Here is a 13,733-nt window from a genome sequence, read left to right as displayed (position 1 = left end):
GAGTTCAAACATTCACTTTTTCAAAGGGCGAATGATTACGCGGTCAAAATTTCTCTTTTTAACATAAGAGTTAAAAAATGTACACGAGTCACGACGCATTGCATTATGCACCTGACCTACCGGCTGATGAAGTATTTATTACATCAAGAAAACATGAATACAACGCACTGTACTTGGATGAATACATTTATTAGATTTATTTAATAATATTACCAGTTCCATATTATCTTTATCTTTATAAAAAAATTAAAATTGACTGCATTCTTGTCCATTTCTAAATGTTTACTTTTTGATTTATGAATTATAACAGACTGATGTGAAAAACATTATTTTGCTGTTACTTTTTTAAAATTTGTTTTATTATTATTCAACAACTTCTTTCTTTTTGTTAGTTTTTATTAGTTGTAATTTTATATAAACATTTAACTTTTAAAATAAAGCTTTGAAGGGGGCCCACATGAATATTTTTTTAGGGGGCTCCAAATTCTCTAGCTACGGCCCTGTTCACAGGAGCCACTGAGAGCGAGTTCCAGTTGATAACGGTCAAAAAAAAATGCGAGATAAGGTGCAAGTAGCTAAACTAAACATTTCATATTTGACAGAATACAACGACAAAAATAATCTGACAAACTAATCAACTTTTTTCTAATTTCACCATTTTGAACTTAAAATAGGCCTATATAATACATGTGATTTAATGTGAGAGGAGAAGAAACAAATAACAGCCATTTTCATCATATTAGGCATAAGAATAATAATGAATGTGTACATATTGTGAATTAATTTAATAAACATATTTACCTAACATCCATAGCCTTCAGTAAATTAAGGCTAGACAAAGTTCCTTTTTAACTCCACCCCCTGCTCTAGTTAGAACTTTGGAGTGCTTAAAAGTGTGGGGCTCAAAATAAGTGTCATTTGGAACTCTTTTATAGTTATTTTTATCAATAAATATGTTGATAATGATTAAAAACTCCAGTGCCCTTCGAAGGCACCATTTTAGACAGTTTGGCATGCATGGGATTGTGTGTCCTAGTGAGAGAGAACGACTGGTGCTCAGAAATACATTCTACAATGATATAAAAAATATAAAATATGTCTTCATTAAATGCCTATTTTTTATTCTATTCTTTAATCCACACATAAATCGTAAGTGCATAATATCACCTGCTCAAGTACTTCTTGATGAGTTTCTTCTGTATTAAACAGCGAATGTTTTCAGTCAGATCGTCGCAAGATCTCAGGAATCCTCTCACACTGCTCGTGTTCACGCGCTCCATCGTTGCACTTGTGTGTATGACTCGAACGATTCAAACTTCCATAATGCGCGCCAAAACAGCAGCGCGGAGATGTGACGTCACATGTCGAGCGGGCGTTCGTAAAAAGCACATCTTTGCATTTCTTCTGAAACACCCTGTTTTTGAAATTGTTTACATTTTAACATCACTAATGTTTTGTTTTACACTTTCCCCCGGATATCTGTTTCCTACAGTTAGCTGTGATGTTAGTGAACTCTAGGTCTTCTCTTTGTTCATATACCACAGTATTCGCATGAATTGGCTTGATTTTCTTTCTTTGATCCCTAGCTGGCGCTTGGTCTGGATTGGCTCCTAAATCCGTACGCTGCTGTGGGTGCCAATGGTTGTCGAATCTCATTTACGAGGCGCTTCCATGCGGGACGATCCAAGGCGGTCGTTCTGGCGTCGTGGATATTTAGTCTACGATTCCTGATGTCCTCCTCAACCTGTTTGAGCCACGTTTTCTTTGGTGCCGTTCGCTGGATTCTCCACTGGGAGGGTCGGTCATGCCAGAGGAGTTGGTGTGGTAGTCGGCTCCCACTCATTCTGCAGGTATGACCAAACCATCGCAGTCGTCGTTTTTGGATTTGTTCCTCGATCAGAGGTTGTCGTTGGCATCTGCGCCGGATGTCCTCATTTCGAAGGCAATCTCGAGTGATACTCGCAAGATCTGGCGCAGGCATCGCATTTGAAAAACTTCGAGTTTGTTGAGGTCCGCCTTCAGCACCGTCCACGTTTCGGATCCGTAGAGTAGAATCGGCAGGATCAGCGTCCGGAACAGGCGAACCTTTGTCGGGATAGAAACATTGGTTCGCTTCCACAGACACCACTTTAGCGAGGCGAATGCTGCGGTTGCTTGGCCAATTCGACTGTGGGTCTCCGCCGTAGACACAACTCTCCTCTCTTCAACCAGTGAGCCCAGGTATTTAAACTTTTGAACTTGCTCAATCTGGATGCCGTCGAGGTTGACGTCGGCCGGCGATCCATCTGTTGTCAGTACCTTCGTTTTGTCAACATTAATTTTTAAACCATATGATTGGGCAACGCCGGCGATCTCGTAGAGAATGTCTGTGGCTTCGGCATCATCCTCGGCCAGCACACCACTGTCGTCGGCGAACATAAGATCCGTTACTGATGAGCCATTTTCGTCGAACTGGACTCCTCGCCTACCCTCGAAGACTTTCCTCATGATTGCGTCGACAACGATGTTGAAGAGAAATGGTGAGGCGACGTCTCCCTGGCGTACTCCAGTGTTGATGGTAAGTTCAGCAGATAGTTCGTTTCGGATGCGTATTTGGCTTGACGATCCATTGTAGTTTTCCTGCAGGAGCTTGATGACTTTCGATGGGATGTGCTCGGTCTCCAGCGTCGTCCAAAGTGCTTGCCAATCGACGCAGTCGAAGGCGGATCTAAAGTCGATAAAGACGATGACCGTCCGCTTTCCACATCGAATTCGTTCCTCCATCACCTGGCGGAGACTGAATATTTGGTCACAGCACCCCCGTTGTGGTCTGAAGCCGGATTACTCCTCTCTACTCGTTTGCTCACGGTGTTTCTGCAGGCGTGCTTGGATAACTTTCATGAAGACCTTGCCGACGATTGAGAGTAGACTAATGCCACGGTAGTTTTGGCATTCCCGATTGTCGCCTTTCTTAAAGATCGGGATGATGATGGCCTTTTTCCATGTCGTTGATATTTTCTCCGTATGCCAGATGTTTTGCAGGAGAAGGTGTACTCGCTGGAGAAGAACGTCTCCACCAGCCTTGATCGCTTCTGTGGTAATCGCGTCCACACCAGGTGCTTTGCCATTTTTCAAAGTCCGGATGGCCGCCTTCACCTCTACGAGCGTCGGTTCGGCATCGGACATCGCGACCTCTCATAGATCCTCTTCTTAATATCATTAATTCATCTTTGTCTCTAGGATACGTACCAAAAACCTTTAAGCTGGCTTAAAGAATTAGTCAATTACAGGCCGATCTCGAATCTACCTTTTCTGTCAAAGATATTAGAAAAAGCAGTATCTTCACAACTGTGTTCCTTTCTTGAAAGAAATGATATTTGCGAGGATTTTCAGTCAGGATTTAGACTGTACCATAGTACCGAGACAGCTCTCGTTAGAGTCACAAATGATTTGCTCTTATCATCCGATCGTGGTTGTGTCTCTCTATTAGTGTTACTCGATCTTAGTGCTGCATTTGATACTATCGACCACAACATTCTTTTAAATAGACTCGAAAATTATGCTGGCATTAGTGGAATTGCACTAGCATGGTTTAAATCATACTTATCTGACCGTTATCAGTTTGTAGCAGTAAATGAAGAGATGTCTTATCGATCACAAGTTCAGTATGGCGTACCACAAGGCTCAGTACTAGGACCGCTGCTGTTCACTCTGTACATGCTACCCTTAGGAGATATCATTAGGAAACATGGCATTAGCTTTCACTGTTATGCTGACGATACTCAGCTCTGTATTTCTTCAAAACCTAATGAAACTTACCAATTCACAAAATTAATGGAATGCATAGCAGATATAAAAAATTGGATGACTCGTAATTTCCTACTTCTAAATTCTGAAAAAACAGAGTTTCTAATTATTGAACAAAAAACTTCCTCACGTAATAACCTAGAATACTGTCTAACACTTGATGGCTGCTCTGTTAAGTCTTCGTCGTCGGTTAGGAACCTGGGTGTGCTCTTTGATACCAATCTTTCATTTGAAAGTCACGTGTCTAGTATCTGTAAAACTGCATTTTTCCATCTTAAAAATATATCTAAATTACGTCATATGCTCTCATTGACAAATGCGGAACAATTAGTTCATGCGTTCATGACCTCAAGGCTAGATTACTGTAATGCTCTACTGGGTGGTTGCCCTGCACGCTTAATAAACAAACTACAGCTAGTTCAAAACGCAGCAGCTCGAGTTCTTACCAGAACCAGGAAGTATGACCATATTAGCCCGGTTCTGTCAAAACTGCACTGGCTCCCTATTAAACATCGCATCAATTTTAAAATATTGCTGATCACGTACAAAGCACTAAATGGTTTAGCTCCGCAGTACTTGAGCGAGCTCTTAACGCATTATAGTCCTTCATGTCTATTGCGATCTCAAAATTCCGGCCAGTTGATAATACCTAGAATATCAAAATCGACTGCTGGCGGTAGATCCTTCTCCTACTTAGCACCAAAACTTTGGAACAGTCTTCCTACCATTGTCCGGGAAGCAGACACACTCTGTCAGTTCAAAGCTAGACTAAAAACACATCTCTTTGACCTAGCATTCACATAATACATTATAGACTTCTATAATTCAATATTAGGCTGCATAGATTAGGTCAGCTGGAACCGGGAACACTTCCCATAAATCCTGATGTACTCGTTTCATCATGAGAAGAATGGCATCTACGCTAATTTTAGTGTCTTTGTTTATCCCAAGGTTTTCCCACAGCCTGCCGGATCCAGGCCGTATCCAGATCTGATGAAGGACCTTCGCCTGGACCCGATGTCAACGCAGTGCTGAAGTGCCAACTAGTCTCTCCCTATGGAGGATCCCACTACCACTCTACAGATAAAGCGTTGTCGGGAAACTCTATTCGCGTAAAATAAAATAAAATTCTGTATCAAAAATTATAAGGAAACACCAGTACTTTGTTTAGGCTTGGTTTGTAGGGAATTACAAACCTGCGCACATATATTCAAACGCACATAACTATAGAACCAATTCTTAATGCGCATGTGAACGCCATCAGCGTTTCTCACAGGTTCGCGTTTAAAGTCTATGTAGAGAGAATTGTGTCGTCTTAGCGTCCCCTAATTTAATAACAAATGATTGTTGCGACGGAAGCGAATCAATCATAACTAACCTTAGCTGGAAAATAACTTTACTAAAGAACCGCTATAAAGCCAAAACAATCTCTGTTACCATAAATTATACGTTTATCTCTGTAAAGCTGCTTTGAAACAATCTACATTGTTAAAAGCGCTATATAAATGAAGATGACTTGACTTGACTGGTGGCTCGATTTGTGGCGGCTCCGCCGGAGTTCCTTGTGGTGGGTCGTGATTGTACAACGTTTCGAAGAACTCCCTCCAACGTTGTAGACGCTCCGTCGATGATCGTACGAAGGTACCCTCGGCTTTCCGGATGTTGTCGTTCGTTGATTTAGCCTTTCCGCTCAATCGTCGAAGGGTTCGATAAAGCGTGTGGTACCCGTGCTTTGAGGCCGCAACCTCCAAGTCAGCTGCTATTTGGTTCCAGTAAGCCTCTCGTTCTTCTTTCATTTGGCATCGGATGTCCTTATTGAGCTGGCGGTATCGCTCGAAGTCGACCAGCTTCACTCGCTTCCGTTTGTCTATCATACTGAGACACTCATCCGATATCCACGTCTGTGTTCGGCGACGAACGGGAGGGCACAATTCCTTTGCGCATTTCATGATGGCGTTTGAAAGCTGTTGTTCTTCGACGTTGACGTCTTCGGATGGAGCCAATGCTGCGAAACGGTTGGATAGTGCTATTTGGAATTCAGTCTTGCGAACGGGATCCAACAAGCATTTCCAATCTAGCTTGGCTGATGGACGCAATTTGCTGTTGTTTCTATGTAGTCGAAGCTTGATCACAGCGCGCACGAGGTAATGACCCGATCCACAGTCTGGGCCGCGCATCGAACGGACGTCCTTGAGTGATGATCGGAAACGAGAGTTGATCAGGATGTAATCCAACATCGCGGAGTCGTTGCCAGCTGGATTACGCCACGTAAGTTGGTGTTTCTTTGGATGTTGAAAGTGGCTATTCCCAATGATGTAGCTGTTGGCACTGGCAGGGACAAGAGGCGCAGACCATTGTCGTTGATCACACCGTGTCCAAAACAACCCATTGTGTTCTCCCAGCCAGATCGATCAGTGCCAATGTGGGCATTGAAATCTCCAGCCAATATGATCAGTTCGGTCTGCGGGATCGTGTCCAACGTGAGTTGCAGTTGGTTGTAGAAATCATTTTTTGTCGGTTCCGGGTTTGTCTCGTTCGGTGCATAGACGGCGACAAGGTGGGTTTTGGTGGTGCCATTGATGGTAAGGACCGCAAGTCGATCAGAGATCGGCTGGAACGAGACGACACCCCCGACTATGCGGCGGGCAACCATGAATCCAACTCCCGCCTCTTGTTTGTCGCCACCTGAGTAGTATAGTGTCATCTGGTCGTCGATAGATGGCGGTTCAACGACCATCTGCCCTGATCCAGTGAGCCGTACTTCCGATAGCGCTGCGATGTCGATTTTGCAGCTCAGCAGCTCCTTAGCAATGATTTCTTTTTGGCCAACATGGTGAGCAGTTCGTACATTCCATGCAGCAATTCGAATTTCCATTTTCGGCGTAACGATCTTTCTTTGATTTCTTCGACCAGTAGCATATTTCTCACCAGCATCCAGGTTCCCCAATGCTGGCGCATCGGTTGCCCCGGATGCGGTAGCATTCAACGTGAAATTTGATTCGTGATTTTCCATCGGTTTCGTGCCTAGTTTCCCTGGTTTCCCAGTTCTGGCCACCTCGGCAGGGCGACCACCTTCCTCCTTTTTCAGCCGGGCTTAGGACCGTCCTTGGCGGAGTTCGGCTTGATTTGATAAAATGATGGTTTAAATCATCATCTTCATGCGAGACATTTACATTATATTATACCGTAAATAGCTCTAAAATGTATATTTTATATTTTATTTTCCCTGACATATCTTATCGTGTGTAAAACATCTATGTAGATCTAGCTATGTTTTTAAGCTTTAAAGCTTTGCTTTGAGCGACCCTAAAAATGCATACAACAAAACACATGTATGTGTAGCCTAAGATGATTTATCAGAAAATTACTTTTGTTTGAAGAAAAACTTAAATCCTTGATAACTATTGAAGTTATTAAACACCCCTGAATTCGGTAATGATATCACGTTTTAATTTCAACCAACTTACTTTTCAAATAACATCTTAATAGTTGGTAAAAATTTACTTAAAGCCTGCGTAAAATGTTTGTTACAGAACAATTCACAGATTAATTTATTAAATAACAATCTTTTTTTTTTTTTTTTACCTCCTAAAGAAGGTATTACCACAAAAGCCATTACCACAAAATACATGTTTGTATTTTTTTTATTTCAACATTATACATTCATACATTGAAGTAGTGAAGAAATTTGAGTGAAAGACATTTACAGATGGTCTAACCAGAAAAGAAAATTTCTGCATGCCATCATGTCACCATCTAAGATGTAATCGACAAACATTTAGATAATTCTGTCTGTGTCGTCCTCATCATTGTATTTTTGTTTTGGAATGATTAGCTTGCACACATCAGTTACATAAGCACACATACTGTACATGTGACAGGTAAACATTTTTAAAATTGTATGTGGAGGCTTTACTTCTCTAATTAATTGGTTAATCAGATAATGTTGTGTAGCAAAAGTGTCCTCAAATTCATAATACAATAACGAATTACATTTTATTATTACATAGGGCTATCATAAAAAAAATATGTTAATTGGGGGGAAAAGGAGGCATATAGGCCTTTTGAGACAAAGTGAATTATTCTTAAAGAAACTTTCCTTTTGTTTTGCAGAATGAATACAAGATGTCTGCAACTCTGAGAGTCATATTTGGAGTAGACAATGCATCAAAATTAATTCTGCCCAATGGAATACCCAATTCCATAGAGAACCTTAAAGGAGAGATTGAAAGACACTTCGGCCTGTCTGGAAATTTCAGGCTGCAGTATAGAGACATTGATTTCGACAATGAGTTTGTGAACTTAACAGAAACTTCAGAAATCAAAGACAAGAGCACAGTTAAAGTTATTAACTTGCCAGATGAGACCATCACAATCACACTCACTACTGTTCCGCAAGGGGAAGATGATTTTTTGCTGTCCTCAGCATCAGACACAGACATACTTTCTTCCGCTGAATCTACATCTTCAGATACTTACATTTACATTTACATTTAGTCATTTAGCAGACGCTTTTATCCAAAGCGACTTACAAATTAGGACTACATTAAGCGAGTCATCATGAAGAGGCAGAAACAACAACAACGCAAGAAGTGCTCAGAATACGAAGTTCAGGCATTATTCAGAGTAGCGTAAGCCTGATAAGTGATGTTTCAAAGGGATAGGATTTTTTTTTTTTTTTTTTTTTTTTTTTTTTATGAGGTTAAGTGCTCACGGAATAGATAGGTTTTCAGCTGTCTTTTGAATGTTGTCGGGGATTCTGCATTCCGGATGAGGGTGGGGAGCGCGTTCCACCAGCATGGAACTGTGAATGAGAATGTTCTGGAAAGTGATTTTGTGGCTTTCTGTGATGGAACCACGAGACGTCGCTCGTTGACTGATCGTAGGCGTCTGGTAGGGATGTAGACTCATAGGAGTGAGTGAAAGTAGGAGGGAGCTGAGCCTGTGATAGATCTGTAAGCAAGCGTCAATGCCTTGAACTTGATGCGAGCAGCGAGAGGTAGCCAGTGCAGAGAGATGAACAGAGGAGTGACGTGGGCCCTCTTGGACTCGTTGAAGACAAGACGAGCTGCAGCATTCTGGATCATCTGTAGGGGTTTGGTTGCACATGCTGGAAGTCCGGCCAGAAGAGCATTGCAGTAGTCAAGCCTAGAGATGACCAGGGCCTGGACGAGAAGTTGTGTTGCATGCTCAGTTAGGAAAGACCTGATCTTCCTGATGTTGTGCAGTGCAAACCTGCATGATCGAGCTGTCTTTGAAATGTGATCTGTGAAGGTCAGCTGGTCATCAAACGTTACTCCAAGATTTCTGACCGACCTTGATGGGGTGATTGATGATGAATCTAGCTGGATGGTGAAGTCATGCTGTAGAGACGGATTGGCAGGGAGGACGAGAAGCTCAGTCTTTGCCAGGTTGAGCTGCAGGTGATGTTCTTTCATCCATGTGGAGATGTCAGCCAGACAGCTTGAGGCTCGTGCAGCTACTGTGGGATCATCTGGTTGAAACGAGAGGAAGAGCTGTGTGTCATCAGCATAGCAGTGGTAGGAGAAGCCGTGTGCCTGTATGATGTGACCCAGTGATGTGGTGTAGATTGAGAAGAGGAGGGGACCAAGAACTGAACCCTGGGGAACCCCTGTGGTCAGTTGATGTGCTCTGGATACCTCGTCTCTCCATGCGACCTTGAAGGACCTACCTGTGAGATAGGACTCAAACCAATGGAGTGAAGTTCCTGTGATGCCCAGTGATGAGAGGGTGGACATGAGGATCTGATGATTCACAGTGTCGAAGGCAGCAGACAGATCCAGGAGAATGAGGACTGACGATTTGGAAGCAGCCTTTGCGATCCGTAGGGCTTCTGTGACCGACAGTAATGCAGTCTCAGTTGAGTGCCCTTTCTTGAAGCCGGATTGGTTGACATCCAGCTGGTTGTTTAGAGACAAGAATGATGTTATTTGGTTGAAAACAGCTCTTTCAAGTGTCTTCGCAATGAATGGTAGGAGAGAGATAGGTCTGTAATTCTCTGCAAGGGATGAGTTTAGCGTTGGTTTTTTAAGCAGTGGAGTAACCCGAGCCTGCTTGAAAGCTGTGGGGAAAGTGCCAGTATGGAGGGATGAGTTGATGATGTGTGTGAGTGATGGTAGAAGTGTGGGAGAGATGGCTTGTAGAAGGTGTGAGGGGATGGGGTCTAGAGGGCAGGTGGTAGGGTGACTGGAGAGGAGAAGTGTAGATACTTCTTCCTCGGTTAGCGAAGAGAAGGAGGACAGAGGGATATTGGTTGTGGAAGGGGTCGGTCTGGGTTCCTGTGTGTGTGGTGCTGAGAACTGACTGCTGATAGCTGTTGTTTTGTTGGTGAAGAAGTTCGCAAAATCGTCAGCAGTTAAGGAGGAGGCGGGTGGTGGTGGAGGTGGACAGAGGAGAGAGTTGAATGTCTTGAAGAGTAATCGTGTGTTGGAGGAGCTGTTGATCTTGTTGTGGAAGTAAGAAGATTTTGCAGCATGAACATCAACAGAAAAGGAAGAGAGGAGAAATTGATACGTACTCAGGTCAGATGCGTCTTTTGATTTGTTCCATTTCCTCTCCGCTGCCCTGAGTTTGGTCCGGTGTTCACGAAGAACCTCAGACAACCAGGGGTTGGAGGGAGCAGCGCGTGCTGGCCTGGAGGAGAGAGGGCAGATACTGTCTAGAGAAGAGGTTAGAGCGGAGCATAAGGTGTCCGTTGCGGTATTCACATCCAGAGATGAGAATTGTGAGGGTGGGGGAAGAGAAGATGCCACGGCAGAGGAAAGATGGGAGGGGGAAAGTGAGCGCAGGTTTCGTCTGAAAGTGAATGGTGGTTGGGGTGGTGGTGCAGGGGTAGAGAGTTGTAGGCTGAAAGTAATGAGGAAATGATCTGAGACATGGAGGGGTCTCACCAAAATGTTCTCTGTTGTGCAGTTGCGTGTGTAAACCAGGTCCAGTTGGTTGCCTGATTTGTGAGTACCTGAGGTGATGAGTCGTTTGAGATCGAAAGAGGCTAGGAGAGAGATGAAGTCCGTTGCATGCGGCTTTTCGAGATGGATGTTGAAGTCACCGAAGACTAGAAGTGGGGTGCCGTCTTCAGGGAAAGTGGACAGCAGCACATCCAGCTCATCTACAAAGTTACCCAGCTGACCTGGAGGGCGATAGATGACTACAATGTGGATCTTAATGGGAGTTGTAAGTGTAATAGCATGATATTCAAATGAGTTGTTGTTGCATAGAGAAGAGAGCGTGGAGTATTTGTAATTGTTAGAAACGAGAAGCCCTGTTCCCCCACCTCTCCCAGACTGGCGAGGGGAGTGAGAGAAGGAGAAATTGCTAGAGAGAGCAGCGGGGGTTGCTGAGTCTTCTGGACGAATCCAGGTCTCAGTCAAGCCCAAAATACTAAGAGTAGAATGAGATGCAAAGGCTGGAATGAAGTCAGCTTTATTGACTGCTGACTGACAATTCCATAGACCCACGGAAAGAGAGAGAGGAGTGTGTGAGGATGAGAGAATGGGACGCAGATTGGCAGTATTGCGCTGCCTTATGCGCGTGATGAAAGGGCGTTGCCTTAAGATAACAGGAATGTATTGAAAACACATGTTGATGAAGGTGAAACAATAAGATAAGAAGAGGGAAGGAAAGGGGAAAAGGAGATACTTAAGTGTCTTTCTGGTGTCCCTGCTCGGTGGAGTCGCGTAGGTAGAGTCGATGGTCTTTACCCGAGTCGGTCTTCACACGAGAAGGCTGAACGCTTCCGCTGACGCTTCCGCGACAGCGCGCAAATTACACAGATATACAGATATTGCTTTCACCGCTTGAGTGAGTACAGCTGTTTCGGTCGGGTAATTAAGTGAATAAGGCGAGAATGTGCCAAATCGAAAGTGCTATAGGAGCAAAGGTTTAAGTGCAAATTAGACTGCAATAATAATTCAATAATTTTCGCTCGCGGCTGTTGTTGAATCTAGCAGCGCGTCTGACTAAGATACACAATTATGTGAAGTTAAAAATACCAAATAAGCAGAGAATCGAAAATGGGCTTACCTTGACTAAAATGTAGCACTGAAATAACGGGAGAACAGAGTATTCTAGAAAAACAAACTTGCGCGCTCTTGCTGTGCCTCTTGTATGTTGCTCACTGGTCCTGACTGAATGATCTGAATCTCCTCTTATATATATCTATTCTTACAGATGCTGTTTCGGTCGGGTAATTAAGTGAATAAGGCGAGAATGTGCCAAATCGAAAGTGCTATAGGAGCAAAGGTTTAAGTGCAAATTAGACTGCAATAATAATTCAATAATTTTCGCTCGCGGCTGTTGTTGAATCTAGCAGCGCGTCTGACTAAGATACACAATTATGTGAAGTTAAAAATACCAAATAAGCAGAGAATCGAAAATGGGCTTACCTTGACTAAAATGTAGCACTGAAATAACGGGAGAACAGAGTATTCTAGAAAAACAAACTTGCGCGCTCTTGCTGTGCCTCTTGTATGTTGCTCACTGGTCCTGACTGAATGATCTGAATCTCCTCTTATATATATCTATTCTTACAGATGCTGTTTCGGTCGGGTAATTAAGTGAATAAGGCGAGAATGTGCCAAATCGAAAGTGCTATAGGAGCAAAGGTTTAAGTGCAAATTAGACTGCAATAATAATTCAATAATTTTCGCTCGCGGCTGTTGTTGAATCTAGCAGCGCGTCTGACTAAGATACACAATTATGTGAAGTTAAAAATACCAAATAAGCAGAGAATCGAAAATGGGCTTACCTTGACTAAAATGTAGCACTGAAATAACGGGAGAACAGAGTATTCTAGAAAAACAAACTTGCGCGCTCTTGCTGTGCCTCTTGTATGTTGCTCACTGGTCCTGGTCCAGATCCAGATACCACCTGGTCCAGATACTTCCCTTAGATCACAGCCATGGCCCACAAACTTTGAAATACCTCAGTTCAGTTATGAGGTACAGATTCAGTTAGAAAAGGCAAAACAAGCCTTCTGCAGCAGTGGAACTCTTCTTACAACAAGTAACAAACTGAGGTCCGATATACTAGATGGTCTGGCATCAGAAATCATCAAATACAAAGTTTATCCTTCTAGTACAGAGCTTGATAATGTGGCGCAGGCTCTGATAACAAAATATCCCTTTTTAAAGGAGAAAGGATCTGTCACTGGCTTTTATGGATGGAAAATTAGCTTAAAGTACAAAATGGTAAACTACCGCACTAGACTAAGGAGCATTGGCTGCCCCGAGTTGAGCATCAACGCTGTAAAAGAAAAGCGAGGTGCCATGAGTCATGGACCTAGCCAGGTTAAGAAGCCACGTAAAGCAGAAGTCAACTATTGTCCTGATTACCCTGCAGGCAAAACTAAAGAGAGCCTTGAGGAAGAAAGAAAAGCACTTATATTGGAGGTGAAAAAGAAGAGCAACCAACAGCTAATCAAAAGTAAAATGGAAAGAACCTTTGCCTATAGAAGACAGGAAGTCGTTAAAGATATGCCCTTCATAGCAGAGTTCAAAAACAAATGGCCAGCCCTGTTTTCTGAGAGCCAGGTAAAGTATTATTCTTCATCTGTATTTAATTTAAATTCGTGGAATTAATGTCTAAATACTGTACTTGGGTATAAAACAAATGAGCACATATTTACTTGACAAAGGTTTGGAGGCAATGTGGTAAGAATCCATGCATGTGGTTGTTCTACTCTATATTACAATGCACATTACACATACATCCATATAAAAAGCTCCACTTTTGAGGCAAACTGGATGTACCACGGCCAGATGTAGCCCACAGAGTTTGAGTTTGACATGCCTGCTCTACAGCATATGTGATCATTTTAAATATATTTGTTTTAACTTAAGAGACTCAAAGTGAATTTGCGTTTTAATGTTTCAGGTAAATGCAGAATTCACCCTCATCACCACAGTCCCCCTGTTCTCAACCTTTAT

The 13,733-nt window shown here is 42.9% G+C and overlaps 1 protein-coding gene and 1 long non-coding RNA gene across 2 annotated transcripts; both read right to left on the bottom strand.

The window, feature by feature from the left end:
• Window positions 1-8,265: 8,265 nt before the first annotated feature.
• LOC307154127 (uncharacterized protein) lies at window positions 8,266-9,772 on the bottom strand. The gene is made up of 2 exons (XM_079898899.1): window positions 9,479-9,772; window positions 8,266-9,280 (listed from the first exon to the last, which is right to left on the bottom strand). The coding sequence occupies exons 1-2, from the start codon at window positions 9,543-9,545 to the stop codon at window positions 8,694-8,696; spliced, it is 654 nt and encodes a 217-aa protein (XP_079755025.1). The 5' UTR covers window positions 9,546-9,772; the 3' UTR covers window positions 8,266-8,693.
• Window positions 9,773-10,162: 390 nt separating this feature from the next.
• LOC307154128 lies at window positions 10,163-10,954 on the bottom strand. Its single transcript, XR_013820279.1, has 2 exons — window positions 10,766-10,954; window positions 10,163-10,440 (listed from the first exon to the last, which is right to left on the bottom strand). It is a non-coding gene; the product is annotated as an uncharacterized lncRNA (long non-coding RNA).
• Window positions 10,955-13,733: the final 2,779 nt, after the last annotated feature.

The sequence above is a fragment of the Squalius cephalus genome, assembly GCF_949319135.1.
Source record: "Squalius cephalus genome assembly, contig: scaffold_62, whole genome shotgun sequence".
In the NCBI taxonomy this organism is placed as follows: domain Eukaryota; kingdom Metazoa; phylum Chordata; class Actinopteri; order Cypriniformes; family Leuciscidae; genus Squalius; species Squalius cephalus.
Note: the sequence above shows the minus strand (reverse complement) of the source record. Positions and strands in the feature narration are given on the sequence as shown.

What these genes read in the sequence shown, in the direction of transcription:
- LOC307154127 (XM_079898899.1), bottom strand. Translation starts at nt 9,545, where the DNA reads ATGTCCACCCTCTCATCACTGGGCATCACAGGAACTTCACTCCATTGG. An exon ending in GTTTGAGTCCTATCTCACAG is followed by an intron (nt 9,281 to 9,478) that starts GTAGGTCCTTCA and finishes CGTTTCAACCAG; the next exon opens with ATGATCCCACAGTAGCTGCA.